Source organism: Rattus norvegicus, chromosome 4, assembly GCF_036323735.1.
Source record: "Rattus norvegicus strain BN/NHsdMcwi chromosome 4, GRCr8, whole genome shotgun sequence".
Taxonomy (NCBI): domain Eukaryota; kingdom Metazoa; phylum Chordata; class Mammalia; order Rodentia; family Muridae; genus Rattus; species Rattus norvegicus.
This window is the reverse complement of record NC_086022.1, coordinates 26256007-26280776: the sequence shown is the minus strand read 5'-3', so window position 1 is coordinate 26280776 and position 24770 is coordinate 26256007. Positions and strand designations below refer to the sequence as shown.

The following is a 24770-nucleotide window of genomic DNA, read 5'->3' as shown; positions in this document are numbered from 1 at the left end:
ATCAATCAGAATTCCAGAACACGTAAAAACTTGATATGCCCTGAGGAAAACACGGCCATCGATTCCAGAGTTAAAAGTTGAAAAACGCTATGTACTTTAAAATATCATTTCTACCTTGAAATTGTATAAGACTTCTGTATAGGACTATCATCAAAGCCAGAAAACCGAATGGATATGCTTTAGAAAAACGCCAAACATACTGGAAAAAAAAAAAAAGACTTTCGCAGAAAAAATTTCTACCAGCTTTAGAAACACACACACAAAAAAGCAGTGCTGTCAGAAGGGAACTTTACAGAATAAGCGAGGTTCCTGGCTGCTTTATTAATTATATTAGATTAGATATGTCAGGGAATGTGTCCTTTTAAGTATGACTCACCAGGGATGCAACCGTGCACTATCCAGGTATATACACGTCCATATGGAGAGTTACCTGAACATGTAGAGACATGTCTGTGTTAATGTCTGGGGAATTCCAGCTCCCTTCTCAAAAACTCAGAGAAGCCTGGAAACCATCCCTATTTCGCAACCGCTCCAGCCTCCTTGCCCAATTCCACCCACTAGGCTGATTGGCTGCGGGGCCACAGGGCGGCCGCCGGCATCTATTTAAATCTCCGGCCTGAGGAAGCCCTCTGGCTCCTTCCCGCAGCGGCTCTTGAAGCTGTAAGAGGCTGAGGCCGCTGCTCCCATCTTCTGAGGCTCAGCTCAACACAGAGCTACTTCTTCCAAATTCTACATCTTGGCGGACTTCGCGAAGGAAACCCGGAGGTGTCACGTGAGGTAGGCTTTCCTAGGAAGGGTCGGGTGCTCCGGATGCCTGAGCCTGGTCCAGGTGGCAGGGTCCTCTTGGGGACCAAGTGGCGAAAGCCACAAGTCGCTCCAGGAGCTCCCGCAGCAGCCCCCAGGCTGGTGTCCACAGCGCCAGTCCTGCGCTGTGCATCCTGCTGCCCAGCTCACAGCCGCGGGCCGTGGAGAAGCGCGCGGGGGCGAAGGGTACCCAGCAGGGTGGGATGACTGGATCCAGAGCAGAGCACCAGGTCTATGCGGTGACACATTTCCCCGGGATTCCCCCGGGAGAGTTACTTCCAGACCCGGCCGCTGGAGCATCAGGGCGGGGCCCCTCATCACCACTGGGCTCCTTGGGGCAGTGAGCTCTGCCTAGGCTCTGGTCCCCGCGGCCATGTGTTTGGCTGATGAACTGTGGTTTATCCCCAGGTCGTGATGGAGTTTGAAGAGGGCCTTAACGGAACAGCAGACAAGAACTTCTCAAAGATGGGCAAAAAGAGGTAGCCAGATTGTTTCACTTTCGTACTTTACATAGCTTGTACATTTGGGCGATTAGTTTGTAGCCTCTAGCACTGTACTAAATGATTAGTGGGTGTTATTTCAGTCTTCAGAAATGTAAACCAGCCTCTGCTTGGAGCAGTCCTTAAGATGTGTGTGACAGAAGGAGGCTCCTGTTCAGCCTGTACACCCGCCGTTGCTCACTCACATCCCTTTAGTTTTATGACCCCAGCTTTATGAGCGCTGTCGTTCACTCACTCACGCACCTGAGCCATATGCTGCTTGGGCTCTCGCTGTGGTCCGTTATCTTCTGGTGAACACATATACAAACACAAGTGAAACAGAACAGTACAGGTCGATCATTTAAGGTTGGTTATCTATACTTAAATCAGAAAAACTGAAAATGTAATTGCCAAGAGAAAACAGTTATTTTTCAGTGTATTTTTATCATAGTGGACTGCCTGTGGCCGGTAATTAAACACTTACTTCAGTGGGTTCATTCTTTATAGAAAATTGTAAACTAAGACAATAGGAATTAGTAGATCTATTAATACTATTCAGAAACAGGGTTTCAGGGTAAAGAGGGAAAGTACAAGGTGAAAGAAGAATTTGCATTTCAAAGTGTGAAATCTGATAAGAAACTTTGATACGAAGTCATGACTTTTTTTTTAAGATGTTCAACATCTGTTCACTGCGTTCTCTGTAGTAAAGTGGTTACAATCACGATCCAGAGTGATGATGATGATGGTGGTGGTGGTGGTGGTGATGATGATGATGGTGGTGGTGGTGATGATGATGATGGTGGTGATGGTGGTGATGATGATGATGGTGGTGGTGGTGGTGGTGGTGGTGATGGTGGTGGTGGTGGTGGTGATGATGATGATGATGATGATGATGGTGGTGGTGGTGGTGGTGATAGATGTCTAAGTAATAATTAAACTACACTAGAGTTACCCAGAAGGCAACTGGGAAGATTAATTCAGAACATGGTTGATTTTCTTTCCCCCCCCTTTTTTTTTTCAAAAGAATATCACCATGTAGCCTGGGTTTTCCTCTTAACTTGTAATCTTCCTGCCTTAGCCATTGCAGTGCTGGAATTATAAATATACTTTGTCATGCCCAGCCATAATATCATAATTAGATTGAAAGTAATCCAAAAGAGGTTTAAGAAATAGAAGACTTTATTCTTTCGATGTGCAGTGTTTTACTTGTAAGAGGTGGGTATTCATCACCAAAATTAGGAAATAATCTAGCTCACGCGCATATAGTCTTACGCAAATCCCAGCACCTGAGCAAGGGCCGGAGCACTGTGGGAGAAGCTTTTGAAAGGCAGAGCTGGTAACACACATCTGTAATACTCTGGTGGAGAAGTGTGAAGTTGGAACGGGAGGTTCACTGGAAGCTAATAGGATAGCTAGCCTGGTAAATCCAGCACCGAGTAACAAGAGACCTTGATTCTACTGATAGGAGGCAAGGCAGTTTTCCATGACCTCCATTGCATGTTTGTGCTCTTCCCCCTTCCCTACACACACTCAAATGCGATAGCCAGCGACCATCATATATTTAAATGTGTAAACTATATGAACACTTGTGTTTATTCTTCATAAATGATATCAGACTGTTTTAGTGGCTACTGTGTAGATATATTTGTCCTGGTTATCATTTGTTTTTATAACTTTAAAGTTTTCATAGCGTTCTTGAGGCTTTGTGTAATTCCTTTGTTGTGTTTCTCAGTAAAAAGGAGAAGGAGAAGAAACCTGCTGTTGGCATATTCGGGATGGTGAGTTTGGGATGTATCCATTATTTAAAACACTTACCTCAAAAAGATGTTTCCTGTGGCTTTCTTAAGAAGTATGGAGATGTGGGTGTAGAGTTAATTGATCAGAGTTGGCTTATTTTCAGAGGAATGCCAATCATAATTTGCCCTGTACTGAGCTTCCTTCTTTTTTTTTTTTGGTTCTTTTTTTCGGAGCTGGGGATCGAACCCAGGGCCTTGCGCTTCCTAGGTAAGCGCTCTACCACTGAGCTAAATCCCCAGCCCCTGAGCTTCCTTCTTAGTTTTCAGTGTTTTCCAAATTAGTTATGTTGCCTTTTACCTGTATTTTCTTCCTGACGGTCATTGGTCACTGCCAACTAGTTAGAGGAAGCGTGCTGCATTGAATTTTGTCTTTTTGCTGTTATTTGAGACAAGGTCTTGCTGTGTATGTAGAACAGATTGGCCTCAAACACCTGATCCTTCTCCTTCTTACCTCCTAAGTGCTGGGATTGCCATGCTTGAAAACGTGCTGTCTTTCAAGGCTCTGAACTCCCGGCAGGTTTGACTCAGAGTCCTATATCCCCGCGGTAATAAAGGTCATGGTGAATTATTGACTATTAGGACTCAGACATCAAGTGTGTCTTCTCTGTCTTCAGTTAAACCTGGAAGCACTCACAACCGTGTGGAGAGAGAGGTGTTTCTCCTCAGTGGTTGTAGTTCCAGACGGATTGCCACCGCAGAATGGGAAGTGATTGCTACCTTTTCGGAATATTATTTTTCTACTATTGTCCTTTTAGAAACTTAAAAACTTCTCATGAGATAGCACAGAAGACAAGACGTGCTGAATTCAATATGAAGAATAAGTGTGTGGTGGCTGGAGATACGACTCAGCTGTCAAGTGCAGTTGCCGGCTTTACAGACCATGAAGTTTAGCTCCCGGCATGCACATCAGACGCACTTCACCAACTCTAACTTCATGGAATCCTATGCTGGCCTTTTATGGCACGCACACTCATGTGCTTCCCCCACACTCTGTGTGTGTGTGTGTGTATATATATATATATATATATATATATATATATATACACATATATGTGTGTGTGTATATGTATATATGTATATATGTGTATGTATATATGTGTATATATATGTATATGCATATATATGTATATGATATATGTATACATACATACATACATACATACATACATATAAATGAATGTAAAAAAGGGCTGGGTATAGCTCATGAGATTATTGCCAAAGTTCAGTGCACAGTCTGGTGTTAGGAGCAGTGGCAGTCTGAAATGTGTTTGAATTTGGAGTCTATTTTGAAGTGCCGTTTACGGTGTCACGTGCTCACTGTGCGCCTGCTCTGCTCTCCCCTAGTTTCGCTATGCAGATTGGCTTGACAAGCTGTGCATGGCTCTGGGAACTCTCGCTGCTATCATCCACGGAACCCTGCTTCCCCTCCTGATGCTGGTGTTCGGATACATGACAGATAGTTTTACCCAAGCAGAGACCCGCATTCTGCCGAGCGTTACTAATCAAAGTAAGGATTATTTGCGGCGCCAAATTTATTGGGATTTCACAAGTTAACGTTTGCTTAATGAACCATTGGTGGGACCTTTACAAAATGTTGTGTTTTTGTGCTGTGAAAGGCGGTGGGTAGGAGCTCTAGCTCATGTTGGTAATGAGTTTGATAAGATAATGTTTATGGGCATTAGAACATCCAGGGGAAGTACGGCAGAGATGTGTCAAAAAGGAGGGGGCTCTATGAAGTCAGAAATGTCTTTGAAAGCTTCAGAAGGGAGTACAGGATCTAAGCAGGACTGCAATGGTTCGAGATTCCATAGCCAAGAGTGTGAGTTTAGGATGATATCCATGGCTCTGAGTGTAAGCGAGGAGTTAAGGACGACGTCATTAACACTTTTAGTCCAAGGAACTGGAAAAGCATGCTTACTGTCCGTTGAGAAAAAGGAAGGGAGAGACATCTGGGCAGTTTTGACTGAAAGCAGATCCTGGAGTGGAGAGAAGAGGGCTAAGACAGTTGTTTATACAAAGAAGGAGAGGGGACAGGGTAAGGAACTGAGAGAGTGTGTGTGTCTGTGTAGGGGGGCTGTTTTAGGATGGAAAAAGTAATGTTTTTGTTCTTATGGAAATAAGACAGTGGAAGGTGATATCTGACAGAGAGTGAAGACTTAGATCCTCTATGAAAAACAGCGTGCGATGATCAGGAGGAAATGTTTACTCAGGGTAATAGCCTGACAGCTCAGCGACATTAGCAGGTGGTCACAGGGCGTTCATGTTGGAAGATGGATGGATGAGGGGGTGGGAAGCTATGCGTGTTCTCTGCTGGTGAGCGAGTCCCTCCTGTCTGCCAGGCACATGTTTAAAAGCTGTTCTGCGGATGCCTGAAGCCACAGAGATTACTGAACCCCGCATATATTTACAATGTAGTTCTTACACAGGCACACCGATGATAAAGTTTAATTCATAAATCAGGCACAGCAAGAGATTCATGACAATAATTAATAAAACAACAAATATAGCAATGCACTGTGCTAAAATTGTGCCTGTTTTCTCTCTCTGCCATGTTACTGTATCCTGGTCTTCCTTTTGATGATGTCACGTGATGCAGTTTCATGAGTCACCTCGGGAAACTGAAACTGCAGAAAATCTAACTTTTGGATGAACAGGGGACTTTTAGAATTTAGGTGGTTCTTTTTCCTTCCAGTAAGGTTCGAAGGAAGAGACTTGTTAATACAGAAGAGTGGAGAAATGAATGGGCTGCTGAATTACTTTGTCTTTATCCCAACCGTCCTTGACTTGGGAGAGGCAGGTTGCTTGCTCTGAGCCTCAGTTTGCAGGTCACTGTTAGCCATACAGAGACTGAGTTAGCATAAACTACTGGACGACTTACAGTTTGTACTCAGGTGAACACATTGGCGGGTTCCAGTTATATATTTAAGGGTGTGTGTGTGTGTGTGTGTGTGTGTGTGTGTGTGTGTGTGTGTGTAACGACAATTAATGAAAAAATCAGGTCATGGTTTGAAAGAGAAAAAGTAGTATATGGGAGGGTTTGGAGGGAGAGACAGGAAGGAAATTGTAGCTGAAATCAATTAATCTCATCTCTAATCAAGCAGGCAGTGGTGGTGTGCGTTCCTAGCTGTCCGCCCCAATGTTCTGGGTACCCATATGAAAGACATACACATTCACACATGCAGCATTATATTTTAATATGTTGTGAGCAGTTCAATGACTGGGCCACTCCTAAACCTCCACGTAGCTAACACCTCCCCTCCCATACTCCTGAGTTATTACTTACTAAAATCTATATTCCATCAGTGTTGCCCTAGACCCAGCTGGGAGGTGTTGGGGTTGGGCACCTCTTGACTCTCACATGTTGGTTGTCTCTCTGTCCTCCAGTTCCAGGGCCTGGTCTTTACTCCTCTCCCAGCATGGGGTCTCTCTCTTCTTCTTCCTCCCTTGGTCCCTCACCTGGTAATCCTGCCTCTGTCTCCCTGCCCAGTCATTGGCCACTGGGGGGGCAGGGACCCTCATGTAATTTTGGGGGCCCAATTAAACATGATACAAGCGTTAGAACAAATCCACAACAGGAAATGGTGTAATTATACTATAATCTCAAAAAGTAAAAAAAAAAATCAAAAATGTTGGCAACGTCTATATGAAAATACTCTTGATAATTCAGTTCAGTAATACACTTACAAGGACTCTTTGTTTTTTTCTTCTTTAAATTAATTTTGTCTCTCTCTCTCTCTCTCTCTCTCTCTCTCTCTGTGTGTGTGTGTGTGTGTGTGTGTGTGTGTAAAACGTTCAGGTGGACATATGTTTAGGTTGCCTACTGAGGCCAGAAGCCATTTGATCCCCTGGGGCTATAGCTGCAAGAGGTCATGGGCCACACAGTGTGGGTTCTGGGAATTGACATTGTCATCTGCAAGAACAGTTAGCACTCCTGACTGTTGAGCCATCTCCTCATTCCTGGACTTTTTACATTTGATATTAGAGACCAAACCCATGGCTTTGTGCATCATTTGAACTTGTTTTGTGAGGTGCTGAGAACTGAACTTATGGCATCTTACTAAGCAATATTCCTAGCCCGATAGCTGAACTTGTTTTTAAAGGTTTATCTATTTATATCTATGGATGATGTGTTTGCATACGTGCCTGTATGACAGAAGAGGACATCAGATTCCATTATAGATGGTTCTGAGCCACCAGGTGGTTGCTGGGAATTGAACTCAGAACCTCTGGAAGAGCAACCAGTGCTCCTAACCACTGAGCCATATCTCTAGCCTGATATTTGAATTCTTAGGTCTAAGATAAGCACTATATATCCTTATCCAAGAACTGTGCACATAAATATCCAAACTAATTTGTAGCACATTGGAACCTTTGCTCCATTGTTCTTGGTTCCTGGGGTCCATCTCTTTGTGTTTCTGCTTATCTTGGGTTAAAATTATACCATTTTGTGATGGCTGTGTTCTAGACTACAGAGCTTCCTTGTCTATTGATTGTTCAAGGAGACCCAGATTCTAAAGGGCATTATACAATACAGGGCTGTAACCAGACAGCTGTGTAAAGACTTCATCCATCCTTTATTGCTGCTGCTGCTGCTTCCCTTGTCGTCGTGTTAGCTCTTCTAATGCCCTACTTGGTTTCACTATTTCACCGTGAGGTCTGTTTTCCAAACATTCTCTTCCCATTACTCTTTAGCTGAGTATTAAAACTTGTCTAGCCTTTCCACCAGACTCTGGTGTTTAAGACAGGAAATTCTCTAGCTGTGACACACTATATGTATGTGTATGTGTATGTGTATGTGTATGTGTATGTGTATGTGTATGTGTATGTGTATGTGTATGTGTATGTGAGTGTGTGCATGTGCGAGAGAGAGAGAGAGAGAGAGAGAGAGAGAGAGAGAGAGAGAGAGAGAGAGAATACAAAACTTAACCAACTGGAGTTTTCTGTAGTCTCTGAATTCATATCTCCATGTGAACCAAGTGCTATCTGCAGATAGACCTAGATAAAGGCTGCTGTGGTTTTAAATGTGTTGTGCTGATATTGGCAGGGCACAAAAAGTCTAAGTGACATCCAGGAAGTTAAAGAAATGACAGTGAGTTGGCATAAGGTAGGACTAGAGACTGTGTAATACATGAGTTGAATGGGGTTTAAATGCACAGCACAGAATATGGACCAAGGTCAAGGGGATCAGAAGCTCACTCATCTTCACACATGTCCATATTGTTAACATCACAAATCATCTGGTTTCTTCCTTTTCCTCCCTTCTCATTGAGTTCCCCGCATACTATAACATGTTGCAGTGACTGTAAGATTTGTAGTGGGTCTTTCCTTGATTGACTAGTCTTAATTAGGACAATTTTCCTATACACTGTTTACCATATGTTCATATATATGCACACATATTCTTTTGAAGTATTATTTGTCTGTTTATGTGGTCCCAGATCAAACTTAGGGCATAGTGTTTGTTAGGTAAGTAGATTCTCACTGAGCAATGTTCCCAGTGTATAAAATTGTTTGTAACAGTGTGATATTGGGAAGAGCTCTAATCGATGTGAATTTAAAATTGATGTAAGTGTACACTGGCAAGAAAAGTTCTTAACGAGTGTAGATCAAGATTCATTGTTTAATGTTTTGTATATAGATACATAAATAAAAGAAAATGTGAAAATATGTACACGAAAGTGTTGACCAGTGGCTATTTATATTTATGTGGCTAGTCACCATGTTGGGGTTTCTCATGTATTTGGTTCATACTGTTAGCACTTCCTAATATTGCATTATGCTCTATTCTTCCCAATAATTTTGAAGTGACAACACGAGTAAAGAAATGAGATGTTAGGGTTTAAATGTGTGCCCGTGTCCAGTCACATTGGTGCTTATTTGTCATTGCGAGTTTCTTCTTGAAAGTACCCCTGAATGTAGGTTGTGTGTAGATGTGCAGGGCCAGCAGGAACGTGTTGGGATGGATGTCAATAAAGCTTGAATTGGAACTGAGTTGAACCTAACTGAATCGCTTGAATCCCGCTTTTGTGTTAATATTCAAGTGAAATGAGTTGGTTTATTTTTCCATGTTTATTATCATTGGAGACCAAAGAGGCATAAATGGACGAGCTTTGTTTTCTGGTTCTCTAGGTGAAATCAACAGTACACAGACCGTCAGCGACAGCAGTCTGGAGGAGGACATGGCCATGTAATTCTGCACTTTCCTTATTCTTTCATTAATCTTTTCTGCATGAATCCGGTTATAATGATCTATACAAATTTTCACTCGTACACGATGATTCGAAACTGAATTAAGACTCACTCACTGTCCACAGCATTGCAACGATTAGTTTGCTTCTTGCACAGTTTTCCTAGTAATAATTATAGTAAGACCAGCCAGCAGGAAAATTTTAAACTCAGCTTCTAATTCCAAATAATGAAATAAAACACCCTGGAATAAATAAACGTTTAATTTTAACCTTGGCTTACCTTGGGGGAAGCATTTTAATGCTTTGTACTCTTTGAAGTTTGTCGATCAATATTTTTTAAGAAATGTGCAAAGCTCTATAACAATAATCAGACAATAGGACTCTACATTATTCTGTGTATGGTTTGACATGTTTAAAGGAAGCATAGCCACTTGCTTATATTTGAAAGATATGGAACAAATCCTTAGAATGCACTATTGTGTAGAAGCATGATTTCTTTTTATGCTGAGACAACTACATGCCCCATCTGACCTCACTCTGCAGCCCAGGCTACTCTCAAGCTTGTGGCATTCAACAGCCTTACAAGTGCTGGGATTACAGGTTTAAGTACCAATGCCTAGTTAACAGCAATATCTTGATTGTTTAATATACATTACTAAGGAATCGTGGACACACCTTAGGACTGTGAAAGGTATTGACAGGAGGCTTATGAGATTGAGGCCAGCCTGGGCTCCATAGCAAGATCTTATTTTATAAAAAACCCTTTTAAAATGTAAATAAATGAAAAAATAAATAAAAGTAAACAATTTACAGGCTGTTCTCTAAGCGTAAGTTATACTTGTTAAGTGGGGCTACTCTTGCTATATCATTAGCACATGAAAAATAATTCTAGATTCATCTATTAATGAGAAACATTCTAGCTGCACCGTGTCTTGTTGCAAGTTGTAAGAGGTAATAGGGCATGGGCTGTTGGCAAGATTCCTGATAGGCTGAGCACAGAACTGTGAACATCACATCAGATGTTCTTTTACTTTTAAGTAAGCATTTTGATGCTTCCCCACGACACACTGCATTCTTCAGAAGATAAAAAGTAGAACCCTTTTTTAAAAAAAATGGGGGAAATCTGGATCCTGAATTTCATTTCGGAAGTTTTGCCTTTAGTCTAAACATCAACCAATTAGAGAAGTCCAAGGGTTGTTCACTTTTGTGAATGTGAAGACTCAGAACGAGTCAACATCAACTTGTCATTTTTTTTTAGCTTGATTTGAGGGCTTTCATTTATCATTGCTTCAATTTAAATTAGAAGGGCTGCTCTTTGACTCCTTAAAACATTTTAGGATAGTTCAAAATGAACAGTTTGGTCAGGTGACTTAAAAATACTATTAGTTTTCAGCTGTCACTTACCAGCCACCATCTGTTGGCAGTTCAATGGGCACAGCATCATTCTCATCCCTGGGTTCCATTTTTGGACAAGTTCTGTCACTCGTCCCTTGTCAAGCAGACAGCCTGTCCCTGCCAATTGCTCATGTTGCTGATGTCATAAGATTAGGGCTACAATGACATGTCCTACCCAATTGCCAGCATGCCAAGTAGTCTTTCATAGCAACTGACCCCTCTGCATGCTTATTTTATGTAAGGCACTGGCCCAAGCACCATTTCACCAGTTAGGAAACTGGAGCACAGGATGATCAGTAACCTGCCTGAGTTTACAAGGTAGTTAAGAGCTGGGATTTATTTACCGCACTGCAGTGACCACTATCAGCCATTTCTCTCTCTTAGTGCAGACATAGGGGAGTGTTGACCATTACAACTCCTTACAACTGCTTCTCGTCTCTTAAGGATGATGGGATATTTGGAAATTCATTGTTCTTGTTTTTCAGGTACGCCTACTATTACACGGGCATTGGTGCCGGTGTGCTCATCGTTGCCTACATCCAGGTTTCACTTTGGTGCCTGGCAGCTGGGAGACAAATACACAAGATTAGGCAGAAGTTTTTCCATGCCATCATGAATCAGGAGATAGGCTGGTTTGACGTGAATGACGCTGGGGAGCTCAACACCCGGCTCACAGAGTGAGTACTTCGTGTCATGCTCAAGTCAGATGTGGGCTTTCTTGTTCTTCATGCTGTGAAGTGGATACCACCAGCTCTGTGAGGAGTGACGGTGTGTCACTGAGCAGGGTAAAGCCCTGTGTCTTACACAGCTTCTTGTTCACAGTACCCTGGCAGGGAGGGGGGTCCTGCTTGCCTGGCACTGAATGAGGGACTAGGCTGGCAGAATCAAGACTGAGCACAGCAGTGGTGTGCAGTGGAGCAACAATATTCCTGGTTGGTCCCACTGAGCCCTTTCCTGCCAGGGCTCCATGGCATCCTTTGACAACAGTGGAAAGAAGGAAGGGGCTCCTGTCTGTCATCTTCTGCCTCATGGAAGACATGGTGAACTCAACGATTTTGTATTTATAGAGGACAACACCATATGCACACAGCAGAAATCTCTGAGCAGTTTCAAATTTCATAGTGAATAGTCTTACACTGAGGACCATAGAACACTGTTTAATGACAAATCTACTAGAAACAGCCTGTCAAGTAGAATATACATACGTGTGTGTGTGTGTGTGTGTGTGTGTGTGTGTGTTCTAGACATTAATTTACATCAGACTCAATGATGCATTATAAAACTGGATAAATTCTGGTTCACAGATCTGATATTATTTGTAACATAATCTCTTCCTCCTTTAGTGACGTCTCCAAAATTAATGACGGAATTGGTGACAAACTTGGAATGTTCTTTCAGTCCATAACGACATTTTCAGCCGGTTTTATAATAGGATTTATAAGTGGTTGGAAGCTAACCCTTGTAATTTTGGCCGTCAGCCCTCTTATTGGGTTGTCATCTGCCATGTGGGCAAAGGTAAGAGAACACATTTAGAGTCCTCCCCAGACTCGGGGGACGGTCTTTTAACCGCAGCAACTGTGAGTTTGGTACTTGTTTTTTAGACTTCTGTTTACCAATCAGTGGGATAAGATGGTTCTGCCCCACCAAGCTATTATTGTGGGAAGGATAAGAAGGAAGGGGACCCCCTATCTCATTCCCCACCTTTATAGAAAATACATGCTGAGCTGGAAAGACCTGTGCTCAGTAGAGGGCAGCACCATATCACTATGAGATACAAGTAGCTCTCCCAGGTCTATTCCACCCTACAACGATTTCTGTAAGACTTACTGTCACTCTCCAGGGAGCAACCTCAGGTTGGCAGGCTTGAATTGCCTGTTTACCCAATGAACCATCTTGCCAGCCTTTGCTAGCCTAAAAGCTTCTTTTTCTTAATTGATCCCCTAGCTTATTGAAACATTGAACAAGTTATGTTTAGATTCATGCCAGGATTTAATAAAAGGATTATTTAAAATATTTTAGGATATCTTGGAGATAAAGAAAAGCAAGCACAAGCTAATCTTTAAGAACTACACCTTGCTTCAATTTATTGGGGCCTCTGTTTCACTCCCTGCTCTGCATGTCTTAGATCCTCCGATGGTCGGCTCATTTAAAAGATACATATACTAGCTTGAGAAACTGCTTCTGTGGGCTTGAGGCTGTCTTCTCAACCCAGACAAATAGGAAGAACAGAAGGCTCCCAGACACATCAGTCACCTGACCCACCTGACCCAGAGACCCTTTGTGTCCCTGATTGTCTTCCTTGACCAGACATTGGGGCAGCTAGAAGACACTGAGAGGGAAACCATTACACTTTTTCTCTCCCACAAGACACCTGGCATCCAAAGATCTTGTTCTGTATAATGATTAATGTATGAGCAACATTTTTATGTTTTTACCTTAGAGTTGCTGGGCATTTTTAAAGGATAACAAGATTGCCTACGCTTGCTTTGACAGGTACTGACTTCATTTACTAATAAGGAACTCCAGGCTTATGCGAAAGCTGGAGCAGTTGCCGAAGAAGTCTTAGCAGCCATCAGAACTGTGATTGCATTTGGAGGACAAAAGAAGGAACTTGAAAGGTTTGGGCTGCTTCTGCTAGAAATGTAAAATTCTGTGTCATTGCTGATGTTCTGAAGAGTTGACATTCTAATTGAGCCTTCCTATTGCCTGCCTTCACAAGAAGGGAGTATACACGTTCTGTTTCCTTTTTGCATTGTTGAAAGCCTGTGTTTTCATTCTTAAGAGGAGGGGGTGGTACAGAAACTACAAATAAGTAGGTATTTGGTACACAGACAACCATTAATTTAAGAGAGTTATGGGAGTAATTCTTTTTAGAAAGACACTGACATTTGTGTTTATAGGACTGGAGAACTGGCCGAGTGGTTAAGAGGGGTGGCTCAGACACCTGTAACTTTAGCTCCATAGGATCTGATGCTTTTTTTTTTTTTTTTTTGGCCTCTAAAGGAATCTTTGCTCATATGCATATATGCTGCCCAACACACGTAATCTTTGAAAATATGCTTTGATAAGAGGAGCAGGAGGAGGGCACATTTAAATGTGGTGAAGCATGTCTCTTAGAGGAGATTTTTAACTAGCCTGAAACCTGAGAGATGAGAATAGGTTTTCCATACCTAGGGCAGGAATGGAGTCTGGGATCAAAGATGAAAATCTTTCAAGGTGGTAAAAACTCCAGGATGGTGTGAGACATCTCATCACAAGGCTTCTACGTCTGAAGCAACCAATGCTCTCACTTTTCCCTCAAGGCACCAGCTGTGGGAAGAAACTGGCTCGTTGGGAATGTAAAATTACTCACAGTTGTGATGCATTTAATTCAATAGTCAGAATAGTTTTGTTAAGTTTAACAGGTTTTTTTTCTCCTGTTTTTCGAATGGTTTCCTTCTGTATACAGAAACTTATTACTTTCGTGGAGTCCTGTCTGGTGCTTGTTGGTTCTATTTCCTGAGTGACCAGAGTCCTATTCTGAAAGTCCTTATTTACATCTAAACGTTCAAGTACTAGCCCTGCTTTTTCTCTACCAAATTCAGACTTAACAGGTCTTATGCTTAGACTGCTTGGTTAATGGAAAATTTTTGTTTCTCTTTTAGTTACGACTGGTAGATTTTCTGGGTATAATAGACTTGGTTGTTAGGTGTGCTCTTTTGGAATTTCAACTACATCACTCCAAGCCCTTCTGGTTTTAAAAACTTCTCTTGAAAAATCAGCTGCTATTCTGATTGCCCTGCCTTGAGATTCGGCCCTTTTCTTCTGCAGCTTTCAGTTCCCTCTCTCCCTCCCTCCCACCTTCCCTCCCTCCCTCCCTCCCTGTGACTTTAGTGTTTTAACTATAAGGTGGCACAGTGAATTTCATTTCTGGTCCTGTCTCTTAAGTGTTCTGTATGTGTCTTGTACCTAGACAGACATTTCTTCTCCTAGATGTGGCAACTTTTTTCCTGTGGTTTTTGTTGAAATTATTTTTTTTGAGCCTTCCACATGGAGTTTTTGTCCTGTGGTGTCCATCGTTCATAGATTTGATCTTTTTTGGGGGGGGAGTAGTTCAAAGTTCTTGCATATTCTGTTTATCTGTTTTAAAAATTTTGTCATTGCCCTTGACCGAATGATCAGACTCTTACCTTGATTCTAGTCTTGCTAGACTGCCCTCCACATTATCCAGTCTTAAGAAGTCAGGCTTTCCACACAGCTGGCTTATTGAGTGCTGTGTTTTGAGCACCACTTTGGTATGATTTTTCTTCAATGCTTCTGTCAGTATTGAATCATTTTCATATCCAGAATTGACTTCCACATTTCATTCAGATGCTTGTTTGCTCTTTGACCTCCTTGAATTCTGTGAATGTGATTAAAGTCATACGTCTTAGTTCCTTGCTTGGAATTTCAGCTAAGTCACTGTCAGTGCCATGCCTCCCCGTGAGATGGCTCATTTTTGGAGAATACATGTTGTCTTGGGTTTTCATCTGAGTTTTGTTTTTGAGTTGGGGTTTGTCCATTGGGAGTTAGTTGGTTAGCAGGATTTTTTTTTTTTTTCTGAATCATCTCTGATGAGGGTGACCTAGCATTTCTAATTGAAGTCTTGTGTCTCCTGTCGCTCCTTAGAGGCACCCTTTCCTACCGGTTTGCTCAGGCAGGAAAGAGAATCAGTAGGCTTGGTAGCTGAGTCAAACCAAGCCTGTGTGTCCTCACATGCTGGCAGGGCGCAGTTCCATAGTTCAGCTCTTCCATGTAATTTTCTTTTCTCCTTTAATCATTTATTTATTCACTTTACATCCTGGTTGCTACCTCCCTGCCCTGGTCCCTTGCTCACACAGTCTGTCCCCTATCCACTATCCACCATCCCCTTCTCTGAGCGGGGAAGCCTGCCCCCCAAATCTTCCCACCCTGGCACATCTAGTCTCTGCAGGGCTAGGAGCATCCTTTCCCACTGAGGCCAGACAAGGCAGCTCAGGTAGGGGAATGGATTTATGGACAGCCCCATTCTAGTTGTTGGAGACCCATAACTCAGTTGCACATCTGCTACATATGTGCATTGGGGAGGAGCACGAGGTCCAGGCTGTGTGTGCACTTTGGTGGTTCGGGTCCAGGTTAGTTGATTCTGTTGTTCTTCCTGTAGAGTTCCTATCCCCTTTGGGGCCTTTAATACTTCCCCCCAATCTTCCATAAGACTTGTTGAGCTTCTGCCAATGCTTGGCTCTCACTGCATCTGTTTCAGTCAGCTTCTGGGTAGGAGCGCTCAGAGGACAGCCAGGCTCCTGTCTGCAAGCACAACCGAGTATTATTAAGTGATGCTGGCCCATGGGGTGGGTCTCAAATTGGGCCCGTCATTGTTTGGCTGTTCCCTGAGTGCTTGTTCCATCCATGTCCGGCTACAGGAAATGGCCCCCACTGCTATGAGTCTCAGCCAAGGTCACACCAAAGACTCCTGAGATCCTTTCCTATCCCAGGTCCCTGGCATTTCCTAGAGATGCTCCCCATCCCCCAATCCCACCAGCTGCTGTAGATTTCCATATTCTCCTGCACCCCCTCTCTGATCTTGAACTACCACCTCACCCCATTCCCCTCCCAGGCCCCTCTCTCATCCAGTTCCCTCCATCTGCCTGCTGTGACTATTTTATTTCCCCTTCTAAATGAGATTCAAGCATCCTTGCTTGGGCCTTCCTTCTTGTTTAGCCTCTTTGAGTCTGTGGAATATATCATGGGTATCCTGCAATTTACTACTAATACACACTTATAAGTGAATATATACCATGCATGTCCTTTGAGTTTGGGTTACCTCACTCAGGATATTTTCTAGTTCCATCAATTTGTCTGCAAAATTAATGATAGCTTGGTTTTAATAGTCGAATTGTATTCTATTGTGCCAACGAACCACATTTTCTGTATTCATCCTTCAGTCGAGGGACATCTAGGTTGTTTCCAGTTTCTGGCTATTATGAATAAAGCTGCTATGAACATAGTGGAGCATGTGTCCTTGTGTACAATGGAGTACTTTTTGGGTATATGTCCAGGAGTAGTATAGCTGAGTCTTCGGGTAGAACTACTCCCAATTTTCTGAGAAACCACCAGATATTTCTAGAGGGGTTGTACAAATTTTCACTCCCACTAGTGATGGAGGAGTGTTCCCCTTGCTCCACATCCTGGCCAGCATATGTTGTCACTTGAGTTTTTTATCTTAGACACTCTGATGGGTGTAAGATAGAATTTCAGGTGTGTTTTGATTTGTGTTTCAATGATAACTATGGACATTGAACATTTCTTTAAGTGCTTCTCAGCCATTTGAGATTCCTCTGTTGGAATTATTATTATTATTATTATTATTATTATTATTATTATTATTATTATCTCTATACCTCAATTTTAAATTGGGTTATTTGAGTTGTTGGTGTCTAACTGCTTGAGTTCTTTATATATTTTGGATATTAGCCGTCTGTCAAATGTAGGGTTAGTAAAGATCTTTTCCCAATCTGTTTTTTATGTCTCTCTTCTTTTGTGTTTGTTGCAAGCTTACTTTCTTGCTTTTTCTAGGGTGTAGTTTCCCTCCTTGTGTTGGAGTTTTCCATCTATTATCCTTTGTAGGGCTGGATTTGTGGAAAGATATTGTATAAATTTGGTTTTGTCATGGAATATCTTGGTTCCTCCATCTATGTTAATTGTGAGTTTTGCTGGATATTGTAGCCTAGGCTGGTATTTGTGTTCTCTTAGGGTCTGTATCACAACTGCCCAGAATCTTCTGGTTTTCCTAGTATCTGGTGAGAAGTCTGTTGTAATCCTGATAGATCTGCCTTTATACATTACTTGACCTTTTTCCTTACTGCTTTTAATATTCTTTCTTTGTTTTGTGAATTTGGTATTTTGACTATTATGTGACAGGAGGAATTTCTTTTCTGGTCCAATCTATTTAGAGTTCTGTAGGCTTCTTGTATGTTTATGGGCATCTCTTTCTTTATGTTAGGGAAGTTTTCTTCTTTAATTTTGTTGAAGATATTTACTGGCCTTTAATTTGGGAATCTTTGCTCTCTTCTATATCTATTATCCTTAGGTTTGATCTTCTTCTTGTGTCCTGGATTTCCTGGATATTTTTGGATTAGGAGCTTTTTGTGTTTTACATTATTTTTGATGGTTGTGTCAATGTTTTCTATGGTACCTTATGCCCCTGAGATTCTCTCTTCTATCTTTTGTATTCTGTTGGTAATGCTTGCATCTACGACTTCTGATCTCTTTCCTAAGTTTTCTGTCTCCAGGGTTGTCTCCCTTTGTGCTTTCTTTATTGTGTCTATTTCCATTTTTAAATCCTGGATGGTTTTGTTCAATTCCTTCACCTGTTTTGTTGTGTTTTCCTGCAATTCTTTAAGGGACTTTTGTGTTTCCTCTTTAAGTAGTTTCTTTCTACTTGTTTACCTGTGTTGTCCTATATTTCTTTAAGGGAGTTACTTATATCCTTCTTAAAGTCCTCTATCATCATCATGAGATGTAATTTTAAATCCAAATCTTGCTTTTTTTGGTGTGTTTGTACATCCAGTATTTGCTTTGGTGGGAGAACTGGGCTCTGATGATGCCAAGTAGTCTTGGTTTCCTTTGCTTAGGCTCCTGCACTTGCCTCTTGCCATCTGATTGTTTCTGATGTTAGCTGGTCTTGCTGTCTCTGACAGTGACTTGACCCTCCTGTAAGCCTGTGTGTCAGCACTCCTGGTGACTGGCTTTTTCTCAGTGGGATCTGGGTACAGAGATCTGTGGGACTGGGTCAGCTCCAGGCATAGGCAGAAACCCCTGAAGGATCCTGTCCCAGATTGCTCCTGGTTTGTGTGTCCTGAGGGCTCCAGGTGGGTCCCTTGGAGCAGAAGTATTGGTCTTACTTCTGCTGTCAGGTGTGTCAGTGCTCCTGGGAACTGGCTTTCTGGACCAGATGGTTTTAGGATAGAATTCTATCGGACTCTCAAAGAATAGCTAATACCAATATTCCCCCGAATATTCCACAAAATAGAAACAGAAGGAACACTGCCCAACTCATTCTATGAGGCTACAGTCACCCTCATACTTAAACCACATGAAGAATCAACAAAGACAAAATTTCAGACCAATTTCTCTTATGAGCATCGATGCAAAAATACTCAAAGAAATACTCACAATCTGAATCCAAGAACACATCAAAACAATCATTCACCACGATCAAGTTGGCTTCATGCCAGGGGTGGTTCCATATATGAAAACCTATCAATGTAATCCATCATATAAAAACACACTGAAAGAAAAAAATCTCATGATAATCTCACTAGATGCTAAAAAATCCTTAAACAAAATCCAACACCCTTTCATGCTAAAAGTCTTGGAGAGATCAGGGATAAAAAGTGCATACCTAAACACAATAAAGGCAATATATTAGCAAGCCAATAGCTAACATCAGATTAAATGGAGAGAAGCTTAAAACAATCCCACTAAAATCAGGGACAAGATGAGGTTGTCTACTCTCTCCCTATTTATTCAATACAGTATTTGAAGTTCTAGTATAACAATAAGACAACAAAAGGAGATCAAAGAGCTACAAATTGGAAAGGAAAAAGTCAAAGTATTGCTACTTGAGGATGATGCGGTAGTATACATAAGTGACTCCCAATACTGTGCCAGAGAACTCCTACAGCTGATAAATACCTTCAGTTAAGTGTCCGGATACAAAATAACTTAAAAAAATCAGTAACCCTCCTTTTTACAAATTTCAAATGGGCTAAGAAAGAAATTAGGAAAACATCACCCTTTACAATAGCCACAAATAATACAAAATACCTTGGTGTGAGTCTACCCAAGCAAGTGAAAGATCTGTATGACAAGAATTTCAAGTCTCTGAAAAAGAAGTTGAATATATCAGAAGATGGATAGATCTCCCAAGCTCATGGATCAGTAGGATTACAATAGTGAAAATAGTCAACTTACCGAAAGCAATCCTCCATGCAATTTAGGCCTGATCCAGGGTACGCACCTCCTCGTCTCTTAGAGTCTAGGGTTTCTCACTGCCTCACTCCTAGGTCAGTCTGTGTCCCCACTGTCACATGTCACAGCTTTGCTGTACCTACTATATATTCATAAGCAAAAACAGTGTTGTAGATCAGTGACTTTAAAATTCACAACTATAGAGATAAAATAAAGAAAAGCACTTGTTTTTTTTTAAGGAAGAGCATTTTGTGTCCCTGGGTAGCCTGGAGCTCTCAGTCCTTTTCCCTGAGTTGCCTAGGTTCTGGGACTATTGGCTCCAGACCCAGTTAGCTTATTTAGATGTCAAAAATGTGGCTAACACCCTTCAGTTCCCAAAGTGTGTTTAACCTCCCTGTTGGTCCTTCTAGACCACCCTAGGGAGCGAGAAGTCTTTAAAGCTTCCTTAAGGTCCAGACCTTTAAATAGCTTCCTTTAGTTTCTCCAGAATTGTGTCTCCATTTCATTAACCATTTGCTGCCCTTCTTCCCTCTTCTTGGTCTTCATCCTCTTTTTTCTCTGTTTCTAAATTCTTCATCCTTGACCCTTTTCATCTTCCTTCTACCTCTGGCTTCTCCTCCTCTCTTTCCCCTTCTCCCAGTAGGGCAGGTGGGCCTTGGATGTACAATCTTCCTGATTGAGCCTCCCTAGGGCTCCTCGTCCTACAGGGGCAACCTTGTCTTGTCCTCGATTTCAGTGGGATTGCTTTACATTTCTTTCCATTTAATCTGATGTTGGCTATTGGTTTCCCGTGTATTGCCTTTATTGTGTTTAGGTATGTGTCTTGTATCCCTGACCTCTCCAAGACTTTTAACATGAAGGGGTGTTAGATATTTTCAAAGGATTTTTCAGCTTCTAATTCTAGTAGTAACTAGGAGTACAGACCAGCCACTATGACCAGTTATTTTTCTTGTGTGTGGAATAATATTTACTTTTGAAACTTTGGATTATTTCATTGTTTACTAAGGCCAGAAAATGTATAAGCCCCAATTTTCTCTTCAGTAAAGAAATAAAATAATAACAGTACATCTTAGGGGCAATGTATGGAGAAAAGAAGAAAACACTTGTGTGCTATGGAGCTGCAAGCATTCCAGTTACTCAAGTAACTATCTTATTACATTGAGATAGCTCTTTAACATTTATGGATGGAGTGTACGGAATGATTTCTGCTCCTTTTCTTCCAGGTACAATAAAAATTTAGAAGAAGCTAAAAGAGTTGGCATAAAGAAAGCCATCACGGCCAACATTTCCATAGGTATTGCCTACCTGTTGGTCTATGCGTCTTATGCACTGGCATTCTGGTATGGGACCTCCTTGGTCCTCTCAAATGAATATTCTATTGGACAAGTGCTTACCGTAAGTAATACGTGGTTTGTAAAAGGATTTACTAAAATGCCAGTTCAATTGAGTGCTTTCAATTTGACCTTAGAGGAATAAGTTTTGAAAAATAATTAAATACTACAAAGAAATATTTGTTCAAATATTCACAGGAAAGGAAATTACAGGATGGTTACCTTGCTTTCTTTTTTTTTTAGATGTAAGAATAGACATTTATTAATCAAACAAATTTACAATAAATTATTAGATGAAATGTGAGTATAACAAAAGTTTTAGAAATTTAAAAACCATTGTGGGATCTACTCTCTCATTAAACTGTTTGGGTTTTTCTTTCTTTCTTTTTTTTTAATAATATCTGAAACGTATGTGTCTACAAATGAAATAATCAGGGTTTATTAGACATAAATGGAGGAAGTGTATTCATGAGTAAATTGAATTAAATAAGCTCTTGGTCTATAATTAAGTGGCCTTATAATTTATCACAAAGTATTTTTACCCTGACTTCCATTGTTTAAGCACATCTCTATATCAACAGAGATTAATAATGTCCTGTTGTGGTGAAATACATTCATTAGCAAGAAGTTGAGTCAAATTTCACTTGCTTTGCTCAAGTCATCCTGCCTAAGGTATCTCAAAGCCTTAAGACAAAGTGGAAATAATGAACAGTGAAACCCCAGAATTTGGCCTGAATATTGAAGAAGGATCAAAAAAGGATTCAAAAGAAATATTTAGGATCAAAGTAGGCAGAAATGAGCCAAAAATTTCTCTTTAGCACTATGTCACTGTTTGATCCACATCTTCTTTTTTTTTATTTTTTTTAAATTTAGAGAATACTTTATTAGTTTTTGTAATCAAACCCACGTAGATAAGACCTTACATATTTAATACAGTGTGTTACCCCTGTACAAATGGAAAAAACTTAAGTTCAACATTTCTAGACCAATATGGCTGTTAATTTCTGTACAGTGCCAACTCAACACAGTAAACGGGGATACTTTTTTCCAAAGTTGACAGCACAGGTAAAGTTTCAAAAAATTCAAATTATATATCTGTATATATATATTTATATTTATATAAAAAGACCAATAATAGCAGTGTGTTATGCATCAACAGCAGCAACAGCTTTTCCAGGTTCTGCAGTCATCTGAACAAAACTGTAGAGACCTCCAGCACACTCCATTAAAAAAAAAAAAAAGTAAAAAAACAAAACCCGAGAAAACAGCACAGTTCTGTTACTCTTGTGGTACCTGGCACCATTTTTTTTTTAAATTAGCTTCTCAATCATCATCTGGAAAGAAAACATTCTGAGCAACATCATTAAAAACAGCTCTGAAAAAGCACGGTCACTACTACGTATCATAAAGCAGGTACAAGCTATTTTACATCCACAGAGGTATGATACAGTACTGTCCTACATCTATAATACTAGAGGATACAATTTAAAAGGCATTATTTGAGACTTGATTCTACTTTTCCAGCAGAGGGCCCAAAGGATGGTGTGACACAGCTTTGTAAAGAAACATACTCTAGACAGGATTTCCTTTCACTAGTGGCACAGTTCTAAGGATTCATTCTCTCCATGAATGTCAGCTAAAACCGTTATTAAAAAAATGAAATATCCCTAGAACAAAACCGTATAACCACCGGATTCACATGAAGATGACCTAGTGGAGACAAGCTGGACCTCACCTTACCAACAAGCTATCAAATCTGTTATGTTTAAACAGTGAGACCTCCAAGGAAGGAGATGCCAAGTAGTGCTTCAAAGCTTCGGACCACAATCAAACACAGCATCCTTTTCAACAGAAGCAGAAGCTCATCTGAATATGCTCAAGGATGCTGACATCAACATTTAATCATCTCCTCACTCATCCAGGAAGAGGGGGAGATCAGTTACTACTGTACTTTATTGTGTTCAACCAAATCACCATGTTACAAAAATAGCAAGCTGCCATAATAAAAAATAAGGCTCCTCTATCCAGCACCAGATAGCATCATTTTACTTTCAAGCCTAGAAATTGCACACTTGTATATAAACCAACCGAAGATGAGGATTGAGAGTTCATCTTGGTGGATTTTTCCTTTGATGAATATGAAGTGTCCTTCCTTATCTTTTTTGATGACTTTTAATTGAAAATTGATTTTATTTGATATTAGAATGGCCACTCCAGCTTGCTTCTTCTGACCATTTGCTTGGAAAGTTGTTTTCCAGCCTTTCACTCTGAGGTAGTGTCTGTCTTTGTCTCTGAGGTGTGTTTCCTGTAGGCAGCAGAATGCAGGGTCTTCATTGCGTATCCAGTTTGTTAATCTATATCTTTTTATTGGGGAGTTGAGGCCATTGATGTTGAGAGATATTAAGGAATAGTGATTATTGCTTCCTGTTATATTCATATTTGGATGTGAGGTTATGTTTGTGTGCTTTTCTTCTCTTTGTTTTGTTGCCAAGATGATTAGTTTCTTGGTTCTTCTAGGGTATAGCTTGCCTCCTTATGTTGGGCTTTACCCTTTATTATCCTTTGTAGTGCTGGATTTGTAGAAAGATATTGTGTAAATTTGGTTTTGTCATGGAATATCTTGGTTTCTCCATCTATGTTAATTGAGAGTTTTGCAGGATACAGTAACCTGGGCTGGCATTTGTGTTCTCTTAGGGTCTGTATGACATCTGTCCAGGATCTTCTGGTCTTCATAGTTTCTGGCGAAAAGTCTGGTGTGATTCTGATAGGTCTGCCTTTATATGTTACTTGACCTTTTTCCCTTACTGCTTTTAATATTCTTTCTTTATTTTGTGCGTTTGGTGTTTTGACTATTATGTGACGGGAGGTGTTTCTTTTCTGGTCCAATCTATTTGGAGTTCTGTAGGCTTCTTGTATGCCTATGGGTATCTCTTTTTTTAGGTTAGGGAAGTTTTCTTCTATGATTTTGTTGAAGATATTTACTGGTTCTTTGAGCTGGGAGTCTTCACTCTCTTCTATACCTATTATCCTTAGGTTTGATCTTCTCATTGAGTCCTGGATTTCCTGTATGTTTTGGACCAGTAGCTTTTTCTGCTTTACATTATCTTTGACAGTTGAGTCAATGATTTCTAGGGAATCTTCTGCTCCCGAGATTCTCTCTTCCATCTCTTGTATTCTGTTGGTGAAGCTTGTATCTACAGCTCCTTGTCTTTTCTTTTGATTTTCTATGTCCAGGGTTGTTTCCATGTGTTCTTTCTTGATTGCTTCTATTTCCATTTTTAATTCCTTCAACTGTTTGATTGTGTTTTCCTGGAATTCTTTCAGGGATTTTTGCGATTCCTCTCTGTAGGCTTCTACTTGTTCTCTAAGGGAGTTCTTTATGTCTTTCTTGAAGTCCTCCAGCATCATGATCAAATATGATTTTGAAACTAGGTCTTGCTTTTCTGGTGTGTTTGGATATTCCGTGTTTGCTTTCGTGGGAGAATTGGGCTCCGATGATGCCATGTAGTCTTGGATTCTGTTGCTTGGGTTCCTGCGCTTGCCTCTCGCCAACAGATTATCTCTAGTGTTACTTTGTTCTGCTATTTCTGACCGTGGCTAGACTGTCCTATAAGCCTGTGTGTCAGGAGTGCTGTAGACCTGTTTTCCTGTTTTCTTTCAGCCAGTTATGGGGACAGAGTGTTCTGCTTTCGTGCGTGTAGTTTTTCCTCTCTACAGGTCTTCAGCTGTTCCTGTGGGCCTGTGTCTTGAGTTCACCAGGCAGGTTTCTTGCAGGGGAAAAGTTGGTCCTACCTGTGGTTCCAAGGC

General features: G+C 41.0%; 1 protein-coding gene across 4 annotated transcripts in view; it reads left to right on the top strand.

Moving 5' to 3' along the window:
- The first annotated feature begins 620 nt into the window (after positions 1-620).
- Positions 621-24770, top strand: part of Abcb1b (ATP-binding cassette, sub-family B member 1B) — an 82451-nt gene continuing 58301 nt past the window's right edge. For 2 of the 4 annotated variants that reach the window (XM_039107052.2, XM_017592469.3), the window contains exons 1-9: positions 621-777; positions 1213-1283; positions 3016-3061; positions 4424-4586; positions 9209-9266; positions 11148-11339; positions 12006-12177; positions 13156-13280; positions 20856-21027. In XM_039107052.2, coding sequence (XP_038962980.1) covers positions 1219-1283; positions 3016-3061; positions 4424-4586; positions 9209-9266; positions 11148-11339; positions 12006-12177; positions 13156-13280; positions 20856-21027 — 993 coding nt within the window. In that variant the 5' untranslated portion in view covers positions 621-777; positions 1213-1218. The remainder of the gene's footprint in view (positions 778-1212; positions 1284-3015; positions 3062-4423; positions 4587-9208; positions 9267-11147; positions 11340-12005; positions 12178-13155; positions 13281-20855; positions 21028-24770) is intronic. The other 2 variants (NM_012623.3, XM_039107053.2) reach the window with 2 other exon arrangements.